The sequence below is a fragment of the Meles meles genome, chromosome 12, assembly GCF_922984935.1.
Source record: "Meles meles chromosome 12, mMelMel3.1 paternal haplotype, whole genome shotgun sequence".
Lineage (NCBI taxonomy): Eukaryota > Metazoa > Chordata > Mammalia > Carnivora > Mustelidae > Meles > Meles meles.
In genome coordinates this window covers 23,781,890-23,800,967 of record NC_060077.1, presented here as the reverse complement: position 1 = coordinate 23,800,967, position 19,078 = coordinate 23,781,890, and the positions used below count along the sequence as shown (strand labels likewise).

Here is a 19,078-nt window from a genome sequence, read left to right as displayed (position 1 = left end):
ATACCGTATTCAGATGCCCAGGAGAAGGGCCCAGAGCCACTCATCTGATAGAATGCTTTGTCTGCACACTCTCTTGCTTACCCTCACGTGACATGCCTCACGAGACACACCCCTCCCGCATCCAGTCTCCTGGGACACTGTCACCTCACACAGCAACATGCTTGCACACACCCCTCACCTGACATATCCGTTATACACACATTCTTCTCGTGTCCTCTCTACCGCTACCTGACAGATGCCCACACTCCCCCTTTCACCCGTGCATATACGTGCACAGATCCACACGCCCTGTGAGGAAGTGAAGCAGGGCCATTGGGAGCCCTCAGACAGTCCCCAGCCAGGTTGCAGAAAGGAACAGCTAAGGCCTGTTTTAGAAAGTGTCATGGATTTTGGACCATCCTCCAAGGGCACAAGGTCTTCCGGTTCTCTAGAAATTTCACCCAAAATCCAACCCTGCTTTTAAAAAATCCTTCTCTAACAGTCTCCCCTTTCTCTGGTCACCTCACAGGAAGAAAGTTAAGAGTCTAGGAAGGAAATGGAAGAAAGGCATTTTACAATCACTGTAATGCTAACATTTACTTCAAGGTGCAGGTTTTGCTGTTCCGGTGGCTGATTTGGTTCTCGGGTGGGGGGCCACGGGCGAACCTTGGGGTGGGGATTTTTCCCTGCGGTACCATTTCATGGTTGTGTCAGCTGAGACACATCTCCCAGGCGCTGTGACGCATCCAGAGTGGCCCTCGGTCATCCTTAGGCAGCCCCCAGCCTGTGCCAAGTTGGCCCTGCACTAGGCCTTGTGAGGACCAGGGAACACGTGAGAAAGGGCTCCCACCTCCGCACCTGTCCATCCAGTGAAGGGGTAACCAGCTATATGTCTGGGGCCTTATGCTCAGGAGTTTTCACCTCAACGTATGCTATGGGACAGAAATGTTCAGGAGAAGTTTCTAGAAGAAAAGGCCTCTGTGTTGGTTTGGAGAGAGAGGCATAATTTCCACGTGTGTAAGCGGGCCAGGGGTGATGGAGAGGGGAGTCTAGGTTGAGGGCACAGCAAAGGCAAAACAGAGATGGCACACTGCAAGGTGGGTTTGTGAGAGGGAGAGTACGCTGGTTTGGATGGAGCGGGCCCGGCTCAGGCAGTGCTTGGCGAGAGAGTGGAAAGGCGACCTGTGGTCCCCAGTATCACCCTGACTTCTGGGACAGCATCTGTGGCACCCATGCGGTTAATGCCTACTTTGGGTGCTGGTGTTAGGAAGATTCGTCTGACAATATGTCTTTTATTTTCATTCCACTTCTATCCTTTTGCTTTCGCTGTTTCCTCCCCCAAATACCCTGCTCCATCACCGTGCCCTGCTCCAACCCCAGATCATTCCTTGAGTCATCTCAAGGACCACCACCTCGTGGTGCAATGGGGACTCATTCTATGGGGGTAGCTCTCTCCAAAGAACTCTCTTCTCCATTCTCCTCACTCCCTTCTCTCTGGGTCCTCTGTGGCCCTAGAGCTAGCTGGGATCCCAGCTGGTTACGTTTTGAACCAAATTAATATTCACAAGTATATTTTACTTCTAGCTCTGGTGTGTTCACCAAGGAGAGCACTCCCTGCTGCCAAATATCAGTATGGCCGAGATGTCCGAGAAACTCTTGTCATAACAATACACCGATAACATCCAGCTCTGCCGTCTACCTCTTACAAAGGGCTTCACCTCCGCTCTCACTGGGTGCTCAGAGCAATCCCATGGATCTGGGTTGGCTTCCTTTCCTGAGCACATTTGGGCGTGTGAGTGTGTGTGGGTCTCATCTATCTCCTACAATACGCACACATCATCACAGAAATTCATGCCTTCATCTCCCAGGTTGCAGGGCTTTGTGTCTTTCTACTGTGGCACACGTGTCCAGATGTGTCCAGTCGGGCTTTACTGATGTGACAAGGCCAAACTAATGGCAGAGAGTTCCAGAGTCACATTGTCGGGGGAGGAGGACTCCACGGCCAATGCTTTCTCAGCAAAGATTTCAGAAATAAGAGGCCAAGTGACGGGGCCTTCCAATCAATTACCAGCTTTCCGTCTCCTTGTGCACAGGCTGTCGAGCAGGCGGAAGTGAAACCTTCTCATTTGTTTGATCACTGTGTTTACTGAAAGGAAGAAAAACCGAGGAAAAAAAATTCCGTGTCCCTCCTCATAACACTCAAGTACAGACTGGATAATTTCTGGTCATGAGATAGGGTATTCACAAAATGCTTCTGAGTCAAAATCGCACAACTATTCTGGGCACCAGACGCCGGGGGCTCTTTTGGTTTTGATTCAAATGACGTTCTTAAGAAGGCATTGCAGAAGAGGAATTTTATTACCCATTGAACACCTGCAGCACATATCAGAACGTATTGATTCTGTGTGTATGTGTGTGTAGATTCCTGGCAGGTAAATATAATCATTTGTCTTCTGATCCACAGAATGTTTGTTCTCTAAGTAGTAGCTGTTAGATAATAGTGTGGCTTAATAATCTTGAGATGATACAGAGAAAAGCAATTTCTGGGGTAATAGTCGGAAGAAGAACAAAATCTCGATTCATCCAACATGGAGTGCTGGAGGGGCCACGCTGCTGGCGTGGATTTGATCCAGCGGCTATGACTTCACAGTCCGTGCTTGCTGCACTACTTCCCTCCGCTTGTAAAGTCTGGAAAATGATAAGAGTGGGTCCATAGGGAGGGGTTTTCTGAGGAGAATCGCCTCCACAGTGTCCTTGTCCTCAGGGGTGATTCTAGCCCCTTTCTCCAGGGAGCACCTACCACTTTCGCACCCACTGACGCTTGCTGGCCTGCTTCCCTGTGCCCTCCAAGTCTGAAGGGACGGAGCAACTTGAGCAGTTGTGACCCCAGCTCTGCAGGAAGCCCACAGTCTCTTGGGTCACCTTTCAGCCCTCCCTCTGTCTCCCCCAACAGCAGGCCTCTCAAAAGTTTTGCTTTAGGGGTGCCTGGGTGGCTCAGTGGATTAAACCTCTGCCTTCAGCTCAGGTCATGATCTCAGGGTCCTGGGATCGAGTCCTGCATCAGGCTCCCTGCTCAGCGGGGAGTCTGCTTCTCCTTGTGCCTCTGCCCCTCCCTCTGCTTGTGCTCACGCAGGTGTGCTCTCTCTCTCATTCACTCTCTCTCTCTCTCTCAAATAAATCTTTTTTTTTTTTTTTTAAGTTTGCTTAAACCAAAAAGTGGGGGACCTTATAATAAGGTTATGAGGAGCAGGAGTCCCATGAAATCCAAGGCAGGCGTGCAACGAGAAAGGAAAGCCTGGGCTGCCTGGGGCAGGCTAGTTCTCATCATTCCTCAGCCATTTCTGTCATGGGCACCTCCTACTACAGACATCCGGTTTGTGATTGAAGGTACAACACGCTTCTTGCTCCTGGTCCCAGAGTAGGAGCATGGCCACCCTGAGCTGCCCCTGCGCTCACGTACAGCCTGCAGAGCTAGCCACAGGAAGTCACACTCCGATCTCCCTGAAGTCCAATGCATACATTTTGAGGCAGGGATTCTGACTGACCTAGCTTAAGACATGTCCACTTCTGGTCCAGTCAACACTGGGGGGTCCTCGGGGATGAACTTTGCACTGGGAACTCGCCCCTATGACCCTGTGGATCAGGGAGGCAATTTCTAGAATAGAATCTTTATGATGAGGGCATAAACACCAACTCTTTCCCTCCTCCTGATGGTATAGCCCGTTCTCCTGCTTTAAAGCCCCACATCTCTCCTCCTGGATTCTTCTCTTCCAAGAGACGGCACATGGAGCAGGATGGTTTTTCTCCAGCTTCCCCTTTCTTTGTTGTCCCTAAAAGTAAGCCCAAGGCTCCTTTCATCTCTAAGGTTCACTTATAATCTCTGTGAAAACACAGATGGGGTCTGGCTGGCAATTCACATGGGAAGAATTTCAAAGGTCTCAGAAATCTTGAGTTTCCAAAGTCCCAGATCTTTAGTTTCTGGGATTCTTGCTAAGTGGCTTCTGGGATAAATAGGTCTTTTCAACTGCTGGCAGACTGGCCAGGTAAAGCCCAGCGAACGTCCATATTACCTCTGTGCATCTTTTCCTATCTCTGCGACCTTCTCTGCTGCGAGGCTCTGTGGTTCTAGAATGTGGGCGCTGCCAGCTAGACTGATCTCTTGTAACCAGTCCCCACATGATAATATGCAGTGGTGCCAAATAAAGAAACTCTTGCTTCCTCAGGCTTTGTCAATTATAGAGTGGCCTTCGCTTTGAAAGAAGGGGCATTTTCCAGCCCCTGATATGATTTCCTGGGGCTCCTGGCGTGGGAGCTGCCTCACCACCCAGAAACTGAAGACGGGGCTTCTCACCCACTGTTTCTGGCTTGAGGATTGCAAGTGGTCGGTCTTTGGCAAGTAGCTGGTTATCAGTGCAAAAGAAGCCAAGAGATGGGGTCTGGGGAAGGAAGGAAGAAGGAGTTAGCAAGGGGTGTTGAGGCATAAATAAAAGCTTGCCTGCGCGGAGCTCCAGTCGCAGCCCTTAGAGCAATGACGGAGAGTGTGTACTTGGGGAGATCAGGAGGCCAGACTTACAAATGAAAACCCTCTCTGGAGCCTCTTGCCAAGCCCTGTCCCTGAGAAGAGAATGAGCTCTGGCACGGCTCTGAGGCTCTTGATTCATGGGCTATTTCCATGTCTCTGGGGAGAGCTGCATGGGAATAGCATTCTGGACCTTGCCGCTGGTAATGGCATGATTTCTGGTCCCCGGGGTGGGGGGTGGGGGTGGGGGGCTGGGCTTTTCGCAGAGTCCCAGGAGCAGATGCTGGCAGCTTCCCCCAGCACCAGGGGGAAGCTGTGACCCACCTGCTGGACTGCCCACCTCCCCTCTCAGCCCGTCTCCGGGACCCATGCTGTCATCCCACACCCAGGCCAGCTTATACAGACTTTAACCTTATGCCCTCATTGTTCTCTGTGACTGAGATGATCTAAACCTCAGCCATCTATCCAGCTCCATGCAAGGTGCTGGGGCTGGATCCAGCCAGGACTCTGGCGGGAGTGGGTGGGGGGGAAGCGCCAGATCAGGGACTTGGAGCAAGAACAGAGGTCCAGGAGTAGAAAGGGCTAAGCCTGAGCAAGAAGCCTTAGGCCTCAAGAGCCACAGGAAAGGGGAGATAGTGTAGTGACCAGGCTCAGCAGACTGGACAGATAGGCAGGCCAAGGGTCCAAAGCTGGGTCAGCAGGACTGCAATGTGAGTAGAACGGGGAGGAAAGAGGTTTGGTGCATCCCCGGCTTGCCAAAGCTGGGCAGCTGACTGGGTCAGCCTCCTCCACTCCTCCCACCTTGCCCCTGGCTCACATCCTTCTCTCCCCCAAGGCCTTCAGGTTTCCCCTCTGCTGAACTGTGACAATGAGTTTTACCTGCAAAGCCAGCACTTCTCTCCTGTTCTGTCTCACATCACAGCCAGCAGAAGAAGGGCCAAACTCACGCCATGGGTCCAAGTGCTCCAAGGGTTCTTTCTGCACAACGACTGGCTGTGTACTCATTCATATTCCTGTATTCAGTCTGTCTCTCTTCCTCTCTCTCTCCCATCACCTGCTGATCGTTCATTCGGTCTCTCTTGGGTTGTACACATAGACGTACACACCGCACCATGTCATCATTGACTGTTTTGTGTTGCAGGGTTTAGTGTGCCCATCTAGCATCTTCTTGAAGCTTTTCAGGGGCAGAAGTTTGTCTTCACTTGGAATAATCCTAGCCCCAGCCAAGGGCTTAGCACACACTGGTCACACAGTGAATGTGTTTGAGGGTTCGTCCACCTGATGACCAGACGGATCAATGTGTGGCACCAAAGTTTATCTTATACTTTTGAATCCCTTTTAGGATTTGGCAATAGCAGGATTTATTTTATTTTATTTAAGTTAACATACAGTACGTATCAGCCAGGATCAAAGCAGCAACAAGGAACCACACAGTAATTCGAACAGGGCTAATTTAAGATAAAGAATTATTCATTGGAGCACCTGGGTGGCTCAGTTGGTTGGGCATCCAGCTCTTGGTTTTGGCTCAGGTCATCATCTCAGGGTTGTGGGATCGGCCCCACAGTGAGCTGCACACTCAGCACAGAGCGAGCTGGGTTTTTCTCTCCCTCCTCCTCTCCCCCTCCCCTTTGTGCTCTCTCTCTCAATGGAAGGAAGGAAGGAAGGAGGAAGTTTTTAAAAAATTAAATGTAACAGATATTAGAGTAAAGATGAATTGATTGGCTAGTGAACGTATTCTAAAGTACATAGGAATCACAGATGTAAGGAACAGTCACTACCCTTGAGGACTGAGAAGGATGCCCAAGGAAGAGGGTCCCCACTTCCACTGAGAGCTGAGATGTGGATGTCTCTGGAGAAGGCACTGCCATGGCTCTCTCAGTGGCAGAGAAGTTGCCATGTACCACACCCATGGAACTTGCTGGAAGTCCACTGTCAGAATTTGTAAAAACGTGCTCTGCAGGGTGCTGTGGAAAGCTTTTCCCAGGGAGATGCCCCACTCCATTACAAAAGCACCCAAGGAGTGGTTACCAGGAGACATTGATGACCTGGTGAGTGCTGGCCGCCACGTGCTACAGAGGAGATGCTTTGGAGAAGGCCCCTCACTGCAGGAACTGGGTCATGGAGCAACCTCGGGTGGTGCAAGGACCGGGTGCTTGAGAACCTGCTTGCACAGCAGGCACCGCACACTGGAAAAGCCAGCCATGCAGAAGGAGCCAGGGCTGGGGCACACTGTGTGTGCTTCCAGAGCCTGCCGAACAAGCATACCGTAAGCAGGAAGGCAGCCCTGTTTCCTCCTGACGTCTCTCCAGGGCTCCCTGCTGCCCAAGCTCCAAACTGTGCCTGCTGGCAAAAGACAAATATGTAAAGGGCCGTGTTCTAGTATTTTGGAGCAGGCAACGAAGGATGAATGTGGAGCACAGAGGTGATGAATGGATGACTGGCACACAGTAAAAGTTGTTCTTTTGGTGTAAAGTCCTGTGAATTTCAGTCCATGTATGGGTTCGTGTGACTGCCTCCATGATCGGGATATGGAATGGTTGCATCATCCCAAATAACTCCATCTTTCTATAGTCCTCTGTACCTCCCTCTACCCCTAACCCCGAGCAACCACCAGTCACTTCTCTGTCACTATCATCTTTTCTTCTGGAGAATGTCACATATATATAGAATCATACAGTGCATAACCTTTTAATACTGGCTTCTTTCACTCAGTCTGAAGTTCTTGAGTCTTCCAAATTCTTGACTCTCAGATCTGCAGTTCATTCCTCTTTACTTCTGAGAATTCCATTGTACGGATATACCAGAGTTTGCTCATCTATTCACTCACTGAAGAACCTTTGGGTTGGTTCCAGTTTGGGGCAATTATGACTAGAACTGCTTTAAACATTCATTGATACACTGCTTGAGGGTAAGTAGGGTAAAGAAATTAATTTCCTCTGGAGTGGAATTTCTGGGTCATATAGTAAATATATATTTCATGTTATAAGAAACAACAGAGTATGTTCCAGAATGATTACACCATTTTTTAAAAAAAGATTTTATTTATTTATTTGACAGAGATCACAAGTAGGCGGAGAGGCAGGTAGAGAGAGGGAGAAGCAGGCTCCCTGCCGAGCAGAGAGCCGGATTCCGGGCTCAATCCCAGGACCCTGGGATCATGACCTGAGCTGAAGGCAGATGCTTAACAACTGAGCTACCCAGGTGCTTCATGATTTGCTCCCTACCCGCAGTATAGGAGAGTTCTAGCTGCTCTGTCTTTGCTGGCACCTGATATTGAGCCATTCACATAGATGTGTAGTGTATCTTGTTGTGGTTTTAATTTGTATTTCTCTTTTGGCTCGTATTCTGAACATTTCTTCATGCACTTGTTTCTTGTATTGTGCGATTCTTATATTCTCTTTGAAGAAGCAATTGTTCAAAGTCTTTTGCCTATTTTTAAAAATTGAGTTGCATGCTTTCATACTGTTGAGTTTGAAAGGTCTTTGTATACATTCTGGATACAAGACCTTTGACAGATACGTGATTTGCAAATATTTTCTCTCAGTCAGGAGCTTGTCTTCTTTTCTCAACAGTGTCTTTCATAGAGCAAAAGTTTAATTTTTCTGACATTTCTGACGTTTTGTCAGTTATTTCTTTATGGATCATGTTTTTATAAAATGTCTAAGAATCTGTCATTAACCTTAGGTCAATTTTTCTCCTATATTCTCTTCTGAAAGTTTTATGGTTTTACATTTTTATATTCATTTGGAGTTAATTTTTATGTAAGGTGTGAAGTTTACAGGGCTTTTTTAAAATAATTTTTTTTTTAATTTTTCTTTTGCCTTTTCATATAATTTTTCTTTTGCCTTTTCATATAAATTTTAAAATCACCTTCTCTATAGCTATAAAAATGTCTTAAGATGTTGACTGGAATGTTGTTTAGTAATATAGATCAGTTTGGGGAAATTGCTTCTTTATTATACTGAGTCTTAAAACCCAGGAACATGGAATTTCTTTCCATTTATTTAGATCTTTGATTTCTTTCATCAGCATTTTGTAGTTTCAGCCTACAAATCATTCATATATATATATATATATATATATATATATATACAGACACACACACACACATATATCTATGTAGTAGATTTATACCCAAGTATTTCATTTTGGGAGCCATTATAAAGGAGATAATTTTTTAAAATTTTAGTTTGGAATTATTTGTTGCTAGTATGTAAAAGTACAAACTTTTTGTGTATTGCTTTTATATCCTGCAACCTTGTGAAAGTCTTTGCATTCCTTGGCATTTTCTACCAGATAATCATGTCTTCTGTATATAGTTACTTTCTCTTCTTCCTTTCCAATCCATAGACCTTTTATTTCCTCTTTTGCCTTTTTGCATTGATTAGGGCTTCCGGTACTGTGTTGAATATGAATGATGTGAGTTGACATACTTACCTTGTTTCTGAGGTAAGAATGACATTAGCTGCAGGCTTGTTGTAGCTGTTCTTTATCAGGTGGGTGACATTCTCTTTTATATTACTCATTTTGCGAGTTTTTATCCTAAGTTGGTGTTGGATTTTGTCAAATGCTTCCCTGCATAAATTGATATAAATGTGTATCTTTTTCTTTATTCTGTTAATGTGATAGATTATATTGACTGATATTTCAAATATTGAGCAAGCCTTGCATTCCTGGAATAGCCCTACTCCCCTTCAACTATGTGTATTATTCTTTTTATATGTTGCTGAATTCTATTTGATATTCTTTATTGATTAGTTTTATGTCTGTTTTCTATTTGATCAGTGGAATATTGATCTGCAGAATTTCTTTCCTTATGTTACCTTTGTTCACTTTTGGTATCAGGGAAACACAGGCTGCATAAAATGTGTTGGGAAGTGTTCTTTCCTCTAGTTCGTGGAAGTGATTGTGACGAGTTAGCATTATTTCTTCTTTAAATGTTGTATAGAATTTCCCATTGAAACCATCCGGACCTGGAGATGTCACATTGGATGGTTTTCAACAATGAGTAGAATTCTTTAGTAGTTATAGGACTATTCAGGTTATCTATTTCCTTTTGAATTAGTTTTAGTAGTTTGCAGTTTCTGAGTACTTCGTCCATTTCATCTAAGGTGTTGAATCCATTTGTATTTGTAGTATTCCCTTATTACCCTTCTAATTTCTGTGGGGTCATTAATTAGTTTTCCTCTTTCATTTCTGATACTGATAATTTTTGTCTTCTCTTTTTTATTCTTGGGTTTGTCTGGGCAGAGGCTTATCAATTTTATTGATTTCTTTTAAAAAGAGCCAACTTTTTGTTTCATTGATTTTTTTTTTTTAAGATTTGTTTTACTCTTCTCAACTTCATTGATTTCTGCTCTGTTATTTTATTTCCTCTACTTATTTTGGTTTGTTTTAATCTTTTTTTCTTAGGTTCTTAAAGTACAGGTTTAGATTATTAATATCAGATCTTTTTTCTAATATAAACATTTAATGCTATAAACTTATCTCTAAGACTTTATCTATATCCCACAAATTTTATGTTGTATTTTCAGTTTTGTTCAGTTCCAAGTATTTCTCTAGTTTCCATAAAGGGTTCTTCTTTGACAGTTATTTAGAAGTCTTGTTAGTTTCCAAGATTCCATGGTAGGCAGAAGACATATTTTGTATGCTTTCAGTTATTTTAAATTTGTTAAAGTTTGTTTTATGACCCAGAGTATGTCCTATCTTGGGGAATGTTCTATATATGCATTTGACAAGAATATGTATTCTGCTTTTGTTTGGTATAGTGTTCTCTAAATGTCAGTTATACTCATTGGTTGATGACGTTGTTCAATTCTTCTATATCTTCGTTCATTTTCTGTTTACCAGTTCTTTCCACGGCTGAGAAAGGTATGTGGGAAGTCTCTGCTGATCTATCCATTTCTTTCAGTTCTGCCAGTTTTTGCATCATGTATTTTGAAGTGCTGTTGATAGGTGAATACACACTTAGAATCATTTTATATCCTTGGTGAACTGGATCTTTGATCATTACGTAATGTTCCTCTTTATCCCTGATAATTTTCTTTGCTCTTCAATCTACTTTGATCTTAATATAACCACTCCAGCTTTGTTTTGAATGGTGTTTGTATGGTATATCTTTTTGTATCCTTTTACTTTTAACTTATCTATACCATTGTATTTGAAGTGAGTTTCTTATAAAAGCATTTAATTAGGTCATGTTTTTTTTAAATTCCATTCTGTCAATCTCAATATTTAGACCATTTACATTTAATATAATTATTGACACATGTTGATTTATGTATGCCATGTTAATATTTGTTTTGTTTGTTTCTCTGATTTACATTTCTCTGTTTCCCCTTCTTTTGGGTTACTCAAACTTTTTTTGAACTCCATTTTTTTTTTAAGATTTTATTTATTTATTTGACAGAGACAGAGAAGATCACAAGCAGGCAGAGAGGCAGGCAGAGAGAGAGAAGGGGAAGCAGGCTCCCTGCTGAGCAGAGAGCCCGATGCAGGGCTCGAGCCCAGGACCCTGGAATCATGACCTGAGCTAAAGGCAGAGGCTTTAACCCACTGAGGCACCCAGGTGCCCCTGAACTCCATTTTAATGTATCTCTTATGTCTTTGACTATATCTCTCCTTATAGCTCTTTAACGGTTGTTCCAGAGATTATAATATACATACTTTTCACAGTTTGGAGTCTACTTACTATTGATATTTTATTATTTCAAATGAAATATAGAGATCTTACCACCATGGGGTAACCTTACCCTCCACTCCCGTCTTGCATTTTTCTTGTATCCTGTGTCTACAAACACTAAAATTCCATCAAACAGTGTTAGGAGAGGAGTCTATTAAATTTACTCAGACATTTAATCTTTGTTACTTCCCCTTTTCCCCTGATGTTCCTGGTTTCCTTCTGGTATCAATTCTCTTCTGTCTGAAGAAGTTCTGTTAGCAGTTGTTTTAGTGTAGGTCAGCCATTAGTGAATTCTCTTAGTATTTTATTAGTTATATATTACTGAATAATAAATTCCCCAAAATTTAGTGGCTTAAAACAATAAAAATTTATTTTCCCACCATTTCTATGGGTCAGGAATCCTGGCATGGCTTATTTTGGTCCTCTGCTTCAGAGTTTTTCTTGAGGCTGCAATCAAATTGTTAGTTATGGTTGAGGTCTTGCCTAAATGCTTGACTGAAGAAGAAACCACTTCCAAGCTCACATGATTATTGGCAGGATTTATTTTCTTTTAACCTGTTGGATTGAGAGTCTTGGTTTCTTGCTGCCTGTTGACCAGAGATTGCCCTGCATTACTTGCCATGTAGGCCTCCCCAACATGACTGCTTATGTTATCTAAGGTGCACAAGCCATGAAGGCAATAGAAGTTACAGTAATCCAGAAGTTACAGTCTTATATACATAATCACAGAAGTGACATCTATTACTGTGCTATATTCTTTTGGTTAGAGATAAGTCATAGGTCCCGTCCACCCTCAGGGAAGAGATAGATTACACAGGTGTGAACAAGAGAGTATGTCTATAATCTCTGTTTGAGAGTATGTCTGTAATCTCAGACTTCCAGTTTTCCTTCATCTGAGAACTTTTGTTTTGTTTTGTTTTGTTTTATTTATTTGACACACAGGGAGTGATCACAAGTAGGCAGAGTGGCAGGCAGGGTGGGGGGGAAGCAGGCTCCCCACTGAGCAGAGAGCCCGACTCAGGACTCCATCCCAGGACCCTGAGATCATGACCCAAGCCGAAAGCAGAGGCTTTAACCCACTGAGCCACCCAGGTGCCCCCTGAGAACGTTTTTATTTTACCATCATTTATGAAGGATATTTTCACTGGACTGGAATTCTAGGTTGATCATTCTTTTTTTTTTCCAACACTTTAAAAATATATTTCCATTTCCTTCTGGTATCTGTGGTCTCTGATGAGAAATCCTCAGTTATTTGAATCATTATTTTTCCTATATATAATACATCTTTTGTCTCTGGTTGTTTTTAAGATTTTTTTCTTTATCTTTAGTTTTCTGCCATTTGAATATGATGCATTTGTTCATGGATTTCCTTGGGTTTATTCTGTTTGTGGTTCACTTAGCTTTTGATCTGTACATTTATGTCTGACACCAAATTTGGCAAATTTTCATTCATTATTCCTTCAATTTTGTTCTGCTCTACACTCTTCCTTCTCTCATTCTTAGGCTCTGAATACATGAATGTTAGGTCTTTTGTTCTCTCCGGTTTGTTCATTTACTGGAAAAAAAAAATCATGTTTTTCTTGTTAACCAGATCGGATAATCTCTATTGCTCTTCTGTCTTTAAATACATTGATTTTCTTTTGTCATCTGCATTCTGCTATTGAGTCTATACTGTGAGTTTTTATTTCAGTTGTTTTTAGTTCCGGTTTTTCAGTTGAATCAAATTTTAGTTCCAAAATTCATTTGTTCCTCCTTAATATCTTACGATCTTTGCTGAGATCTGCTTTCTTGCCATCTTTTTGAGAGTCTTTGCCCTTACTTGTAGCATTTTAAAATAGCTGCTTTAAGGTCTTTGTCAGAGAATCCCAACATTTGTGCCATCTTAGCATAATTCCAGAAGGCATCTGGTGATTGCCTTTTCCCATGCAAGTTGAGAATTTCCTAGGGTTGTTTTTTCTGTTTTGTTTTGTTTTGTTTTGTTTTGTTTTTTTGCATACTGAGTAATTTGAGATTATATCCTGACATTTTGAATTATGTTATTATGTTAAACTCAGGGTCTTGTTTGACTCTTATGGAGGACATTGATGTTTTGGTTGAGGTGGGCAGTTGACCTAGTTAGGGTTCAGGCCATAAGCTCTGACCAGACTTCATTGTAAATTCCATTTTCGAAGTTCTTGCCATGCTACTTAAGTCCATCCCACAGGTGCATTATTCATTGGTGTTCAGGAGCTGGGTCATCTTGTATTTAGCTTCTCATAGTCTTTAGGGTCAGATCTACACATATGCAGCTTAGGGGTGAATCCAGGAATTCATAAACAACTTTATGTTCTCCATTTTCGGAACTCCTCCCTCTCTGTGTTCTCACCAGTATTTTTCAGTTCCCCAATGCTCTTCTTTTTGGTCCTCTCACCAAAAAGCTGGGGCTTTATTGACACCATCTCCCCACCCACATGCTGCACCTTTCCTGCAGTGACTTGCCCATCACGGACCAAGGGACATGGGGAGAAAGGAAGAGAAAAAGCAAAGGGGTTTACCCTGCCCTCGTGGAGTTACATCTCCTCTGATTAGACCCAGACTTTCCTTACCTTCAGAGTTTAGACTCCTGACCCTCTCTGTTGCTGTCACTGCCACTACCAACTCAGGATTGTTTGTGGCCTAGAAGATGAGAACAGTGATGAGAGAATAAGAGAGATGGGGGCTTTTCTGTCTTCTCTCTGAGTAAGAAATACAGGGCTCCTCCTGGAGCTTTGTCTGTTCGCGCTGATGCCCATTTCTGCATTTCGGGCTGTATGGAGACCTGAGGGATTCCAGAGCGGGGGAAACATGAAGCTCACTACTGATTTGGTGGCACTTCAAATTCTGGTCTCTTTCCTCAGTTTGCCTGATATTATTTACTTTTCGCATTCCTCACATAGCGGCTTCATGCAGTCCATCCCCATCCAGGGTTTAGAGATACAGCGAGCAGAAAGGATGAGGTGGAATGTGCCTACTCCATTTTACCTGGAACCAGGACCCAGTATAACAAGCTATTTATAAGCAGTACTTGGTAACATTTGTTGAGTGAACAAATGAATGAGACATCAAACAGTTGGTCTTGACCTCTCCCCTGAGCCCCAGACCTGGATGTTTGTAGTCTCTAGGCCTTCGGGTAGTCAGTGTCAGCATAACTGAGTCACCCTCTGGGTACCTGGCATTGCCAATGGAACTTCTTGTCTGCATGCTCGGCACATCCGAACTGAACCCATTCCTCTTCCACCTAAGACCACCTTCTACTCTCCATTTCTCACTTTGCCACCAGTTGCCCATCTGCCATATTTTAACTGCTCCTTGTCCCTTCAATGAGTTTCCCAGGCAAATTTCTCTTCCTGGTATATTTCTCCTGCCAGTTGCCACTTTTCCACTCTCAGCCTTGCCAGCCTAGTTCATATGTCTAGACTAATAGGCTAGCTGGCCCACCCCGAGGACAAGCCGGAGCCATGTTGGTGATAACAGAGAACAAGAAGCGGGGAGGAGCAGTGCTTAGGTGGTTCAGTCAGTTAAATGTCTGCCTTCAGCTCTGGTCGTGATCCCATGGTCCTAAGATCGAGCCCGTCCTTAGTCTTCCTGATCAACAGGGACTCTCTCTCTCTCAAATAAATGAAACTTAAAAAAAAAAAATGGGGAGTAATCAAGAAAGTTGGGTTATGCCCAGCTAGTCTGTTTGTAGGGGAGATAGGGGATGGAGGCTTAGAGCAGAGGAGGGAGCCACTGTCAAGATGTCTGAGCCCAGAGGTTTGTGGAAGACTTGCCTCACCTGGCATGTTGAGGCTCAAGCACATTCATGTATTAGCATGATGGTAACTACCAAGAATGGGGCTTCTGGTTGGTGTAGGGGCTGATCAGGCTTCAGGGAGCTTGACTCTGGGCCCTCAGGGCTGTTTCTGAGCAGGTGCTGGTAATAGCCACCCAGCCTTCCCACATTCTCCTCTCTGGACCAGTTGACTACCTGCCAAAAGCAGCCCTGAGCCTGTCACCGCATGTTCAGAGATCTGGGCTGACAGTTCTCAACCGCCTTCCAAGTTCGAAGATTTCCACCATTATTCCTCCTCCCTCCCACTCACACCCTCTTCTCCAGCTCAACCGGTCTATTCCCTTGGCCCCAAAGGGCCCCCACACTGTCTTCTCTCCACGCCTTTGTTCATCCCATTCCCTCTGCCTGGAAGCACCCTCTCCCTAAGCCTCTACCTATCAAAGTTGTATTCTTCAAGATACCTCTGAGATGCAGCAAGTTCCAGGAAAGCCTTTATACCCTCCCTACCTTGGTTATAGGCTGCTGCCCTCCTTGTACTACTCCTTAATCCATCTTGGCCAGTAGCCACTAGTCATACTAGCTTGTAAGTGCCTTGAAGGCAGGTGTAGTGTGACCCTCCTCTGTTTAGCCTCTGCAGTCCTGGCACATAGGTCCTGCTCCAACCCATTGTTGAGTCAAGGCGGGTGGAATCAGACTAGGTAATGTGCCATCTCTAGAAAGTCTCTCAAAGACGTGGTGGCGGGGGGTGGTGGTGATCGTGGTGCAAAGGCCCTCTTGGGATCCCCGCTGTAGAGATGAGGCTTGTTTTGGTAAATGGAAGATTCCTTTGTCTGTGACATTTCTTGTTTGTTTTTCCCTTCAGTGTTAATACTCTGAAGGGTCAGCAAATAGGAAACAACCCCATTAAGCATGAGATTCTGAGGGCTCTGTCTGCGGCTGACAGCAAGAGTGGGACTGCAAGATGATGGAGGCTGATACCGCTTCCAGCCAATTCTTCTCCCCTTTGCCAAGCACGGAATGACAAGCAGACTGCTCAGCTCCAAGCCAACAGTCGCATTCAGATGATGAATGTGTCCCTGGACAGGGGAGCTTGTTGAGTGATATTTACCAGGGTCTCTGTGAAGGGCCCTCAGCCCCCCAGGGAGCATTTCAAACCTTCAGCTGCTTGCCTGTTCAGCTGCCGCCCATAGGGCCGCGAGAGGAATTAAACCTCCTCCCCTGCTCTCTGGCGGATGGAAGCCATGGTGATTTGTTGAGGTACTCTGATGTTTCCTGGTTTCTCTTGCTTCCTGTATTCACCCCTCCCCCCACCTCGTCAAACCCCCGCTGGGAGAGACTTGGAAGTGTGAGAAGCCTTGGGTTTGGCGGGGAGAGAGGATGGGTGGGGAGGTCAGTGCCAGAGATCTGCGTTCAGGCCTAGCTTTACCTCTTGGTGCCCTTTGGCCACATTCCTTGGCTTCTCTAAACTTTAGTCTCCTCAGAAGATGGAGACAGTAAGAGCTACCACACAGACAATAAAATAAAAATACTTTGCATATTATAAAATGCTCTCCAGCTCAAGTCATTCATTCATTCACCAGTTTCTTGTGGCATACTTATTCCATGCCAGGTGCTGAGATGGCTTTGAAGTGCTCTTCCAGCCGTAGGGACAGTCAGGAAGGGACCGCTGGGAAGAAAAGCAGACTAATGGCTTTACCAGCGCTTAGCGGGGTTCTGGGGTGAAGGTGAATAACTGGCCCCGAAATCAGACCTCTGGGCTCTCTTTGAAGACTGCTCCACTTCTGACACCTTTAGGGCTTCAGTGCTTGGGAAACTTTCCCAGTGACTGGGCCTTTGCATGACCTTCTGTGAAGAACATGGCTGAGTCGGCTCTGGTGCCTACTTGGCAGGCGTGTTAGTCTAGGTTCTCCAGAGACATAGAACCAATGGGGCACCTGTGTGTGTGCACGCACACACTCGCACACTCATGCACCACATGTGCACACACACAGGGTTATTATGAGGAATCGGCTCACATGGTTATGAAGGCTGAAAAGTCCCAAGATCTGCAGTTGGCGAGCGAGGGACCCAGGAGAGCCAATGGTGTAAGTTCCAGGCTGAGTTCAAATCCGAAGGCGGGAGAAGACCCATATCCCAGCTGGAAGACAGTCTGGTAGAGGTGGAATTCTCTCTTACTCAGCCATTTTGTTCTGTTCAGGCCCTCAGTGGATTGGACAGGGCCCACTCACGTGGGCGAGGGCAGTTTGCTTTCCTCAGTCTTCAGACTCCGATGTTAATCTCATCCAGCACACACCCTCCAGTACACAGAATAACGGTTGACCAAATGGCTGGTCACCCAGGGGACCCAGTCAAGCTGGCCCGTCCCACAGAGCGTTCAGGTTTTTCACGCAGCTCCTCACACAGTGTATCACTTGGCTCCGTAACAATCTAGTGAGGGCTTTAGTACCCTTCTGGTTGTGACCTACTCAAGTCCCAGGTTCGCCAGCCTGTCTGTTTGAAGCAGGTCACGTTCATGTGAAAGCCACCTCTTGGTACGCAGAACCCGTCCCTCTTGGTGATGGCAAGTCCATCCCTCTCCAGAGCCCACTTCCTCAGCATTGAGAGGTTTGCATGTAGAGTCTGTCTTCCCCCAGGGCCCTGGCGCCCTCCACTCTTCCACACTGGCTCTCAGTCAGCCGTGAGGACTGAGAGCTGGCTGTGGCCTGGATGTCACTCAGCGTTTCCACGAAGTCTGAGCATAACCATCATGCTGGAGGATGGCAGGACCCAGCGTGGGGCCCTGCTTGTGCCAGCCTCGGGCATGGTAAGGTGTGGGAACAACTGGGAGGAGGGTGGCCACAGGTGGGCAGCACCCTCCTCCAACACTTGGCCACCACAGGGGGCAGGTTGGAGCACAAGTGCTTGGCTTTGACGGTTAACAAGCCTTTTGTCATTTTAATCACGCTGATGAATCAAGGAGGCTCCTGGGTACTTCTGTTTATTTAAAACCCATTGTAGATGTTCTGTTGCAGTCTGTCATAGGGGAAATATGAATTTATTAATCAGAAAATTGTGGCATCCTCTTGGTGAGCTTGGAAAGTGGGCTCCGATCAGCAGGGCTTCTCCAGCCCACATTTCAAACAGCGCTCTCTCTGCCCGGCATTGTCGCCACTTGTATGCATATCTGTCCCCTTGTGTGGAGATTGCCTTTCAGGGGCGCCTGGGCGGCTCAGTGGGTTAAGCCTCTGCCTTTCGCTCAGGTCATGATCTCAGGGTCCTGGGATCGAGCCCCGCATTGGCCTCTCTGCCCAGCAGGGAGCCTGCTTCCTCCTCTCCTCTGTCCGCCTCTCTGCCTGCTTGTGATCTCTCTCTGTCAAATAAATAAAATCTTAAAAAAAAAGAAAAAAGAAATTGCCTTTTAGGCCAGGTATTCCTGAGGCCCCACCTGAAGCCTGGCCCGTGCTAGGGGCTTAGTTACTCTTTCTGAAATGGGCCAGACTGGAATGTGTGCTGGGAAGAGTGCACCCTGCCACGCTCGCCAGATCTCTGCTCTGGGAAGAGCACCCAGCTGTTGAGCACCTACTGTGTGTCTTCATGTGAGACGCTGGGGCATAAGTCTGGCTCAGGCACTGCACCGGCTGTAGGGGCTTCACAGCCAAGTGGGGGCGACCACCAGAACAGCCAACCAGAGTGCATCTTGAGAAGCACTAGATGGAGGAGGGACGAGGCCACAGGCCGCAGGGCTCCAGGTCATGCTCAGTAGCAAGGGTATGCAGGGTGGTGGGGGCAGGGGGTGACCCGGGACCTCAGGGCAGACTCCAGGGCTGAGCGCTTCCTCTCTCCTGCTGGCTTACTCTGCAGTTCTCCTTGCAGGGCCTGTGCCAGCAGTGAGACGGAGAGCGAAGCTGGAGACATCATGGACCAGCAGTTTGAAGAGATGAACAACAAGCTCAACTCCGTTACCGACCCGACCGGCTTTCTGCGGATGGTTCGCCGGAACAACCTCTTCAACAGGTGCGTGCCGGCTTGGTCTCGGATTGGTCTCCTGTCCCGGTGGCGGGATGCTGGCTTCGGGCTCCTGCTCCTCCAGCCATCTGGGCTGCCACCCATGAATTGGCAGGAGCGAGTG

General features: G+C 45.9%; 1 protein-coding gene across 3 annotated transcripts in view; it reads left to right on the top strand.

Annotated features, from left to right (window-relative positions):
• The window catches only part of TTC28 (tetratricopeptide repeat domain 28), a 647,342-nt gene that overhangs the window by 586,334 nt on the left and 41,930 nt on the right, over positions 1 to 19,078 (top strand). For all 3 annotated transcript variants that reach the window (XM_046024508.1, XM_046024507.1, XM_046024509.1), the window contains one exon: positions 18,823 to 18,963. In XM_046024508.1, coding sequence (XP_045880464.1) covers positions 18,823 to 18,963 — 141 coding nt within the window. The remainder of the gene's footprint in view (positions 1 to 18,822; positions 18,964 to 19,078) is intronic.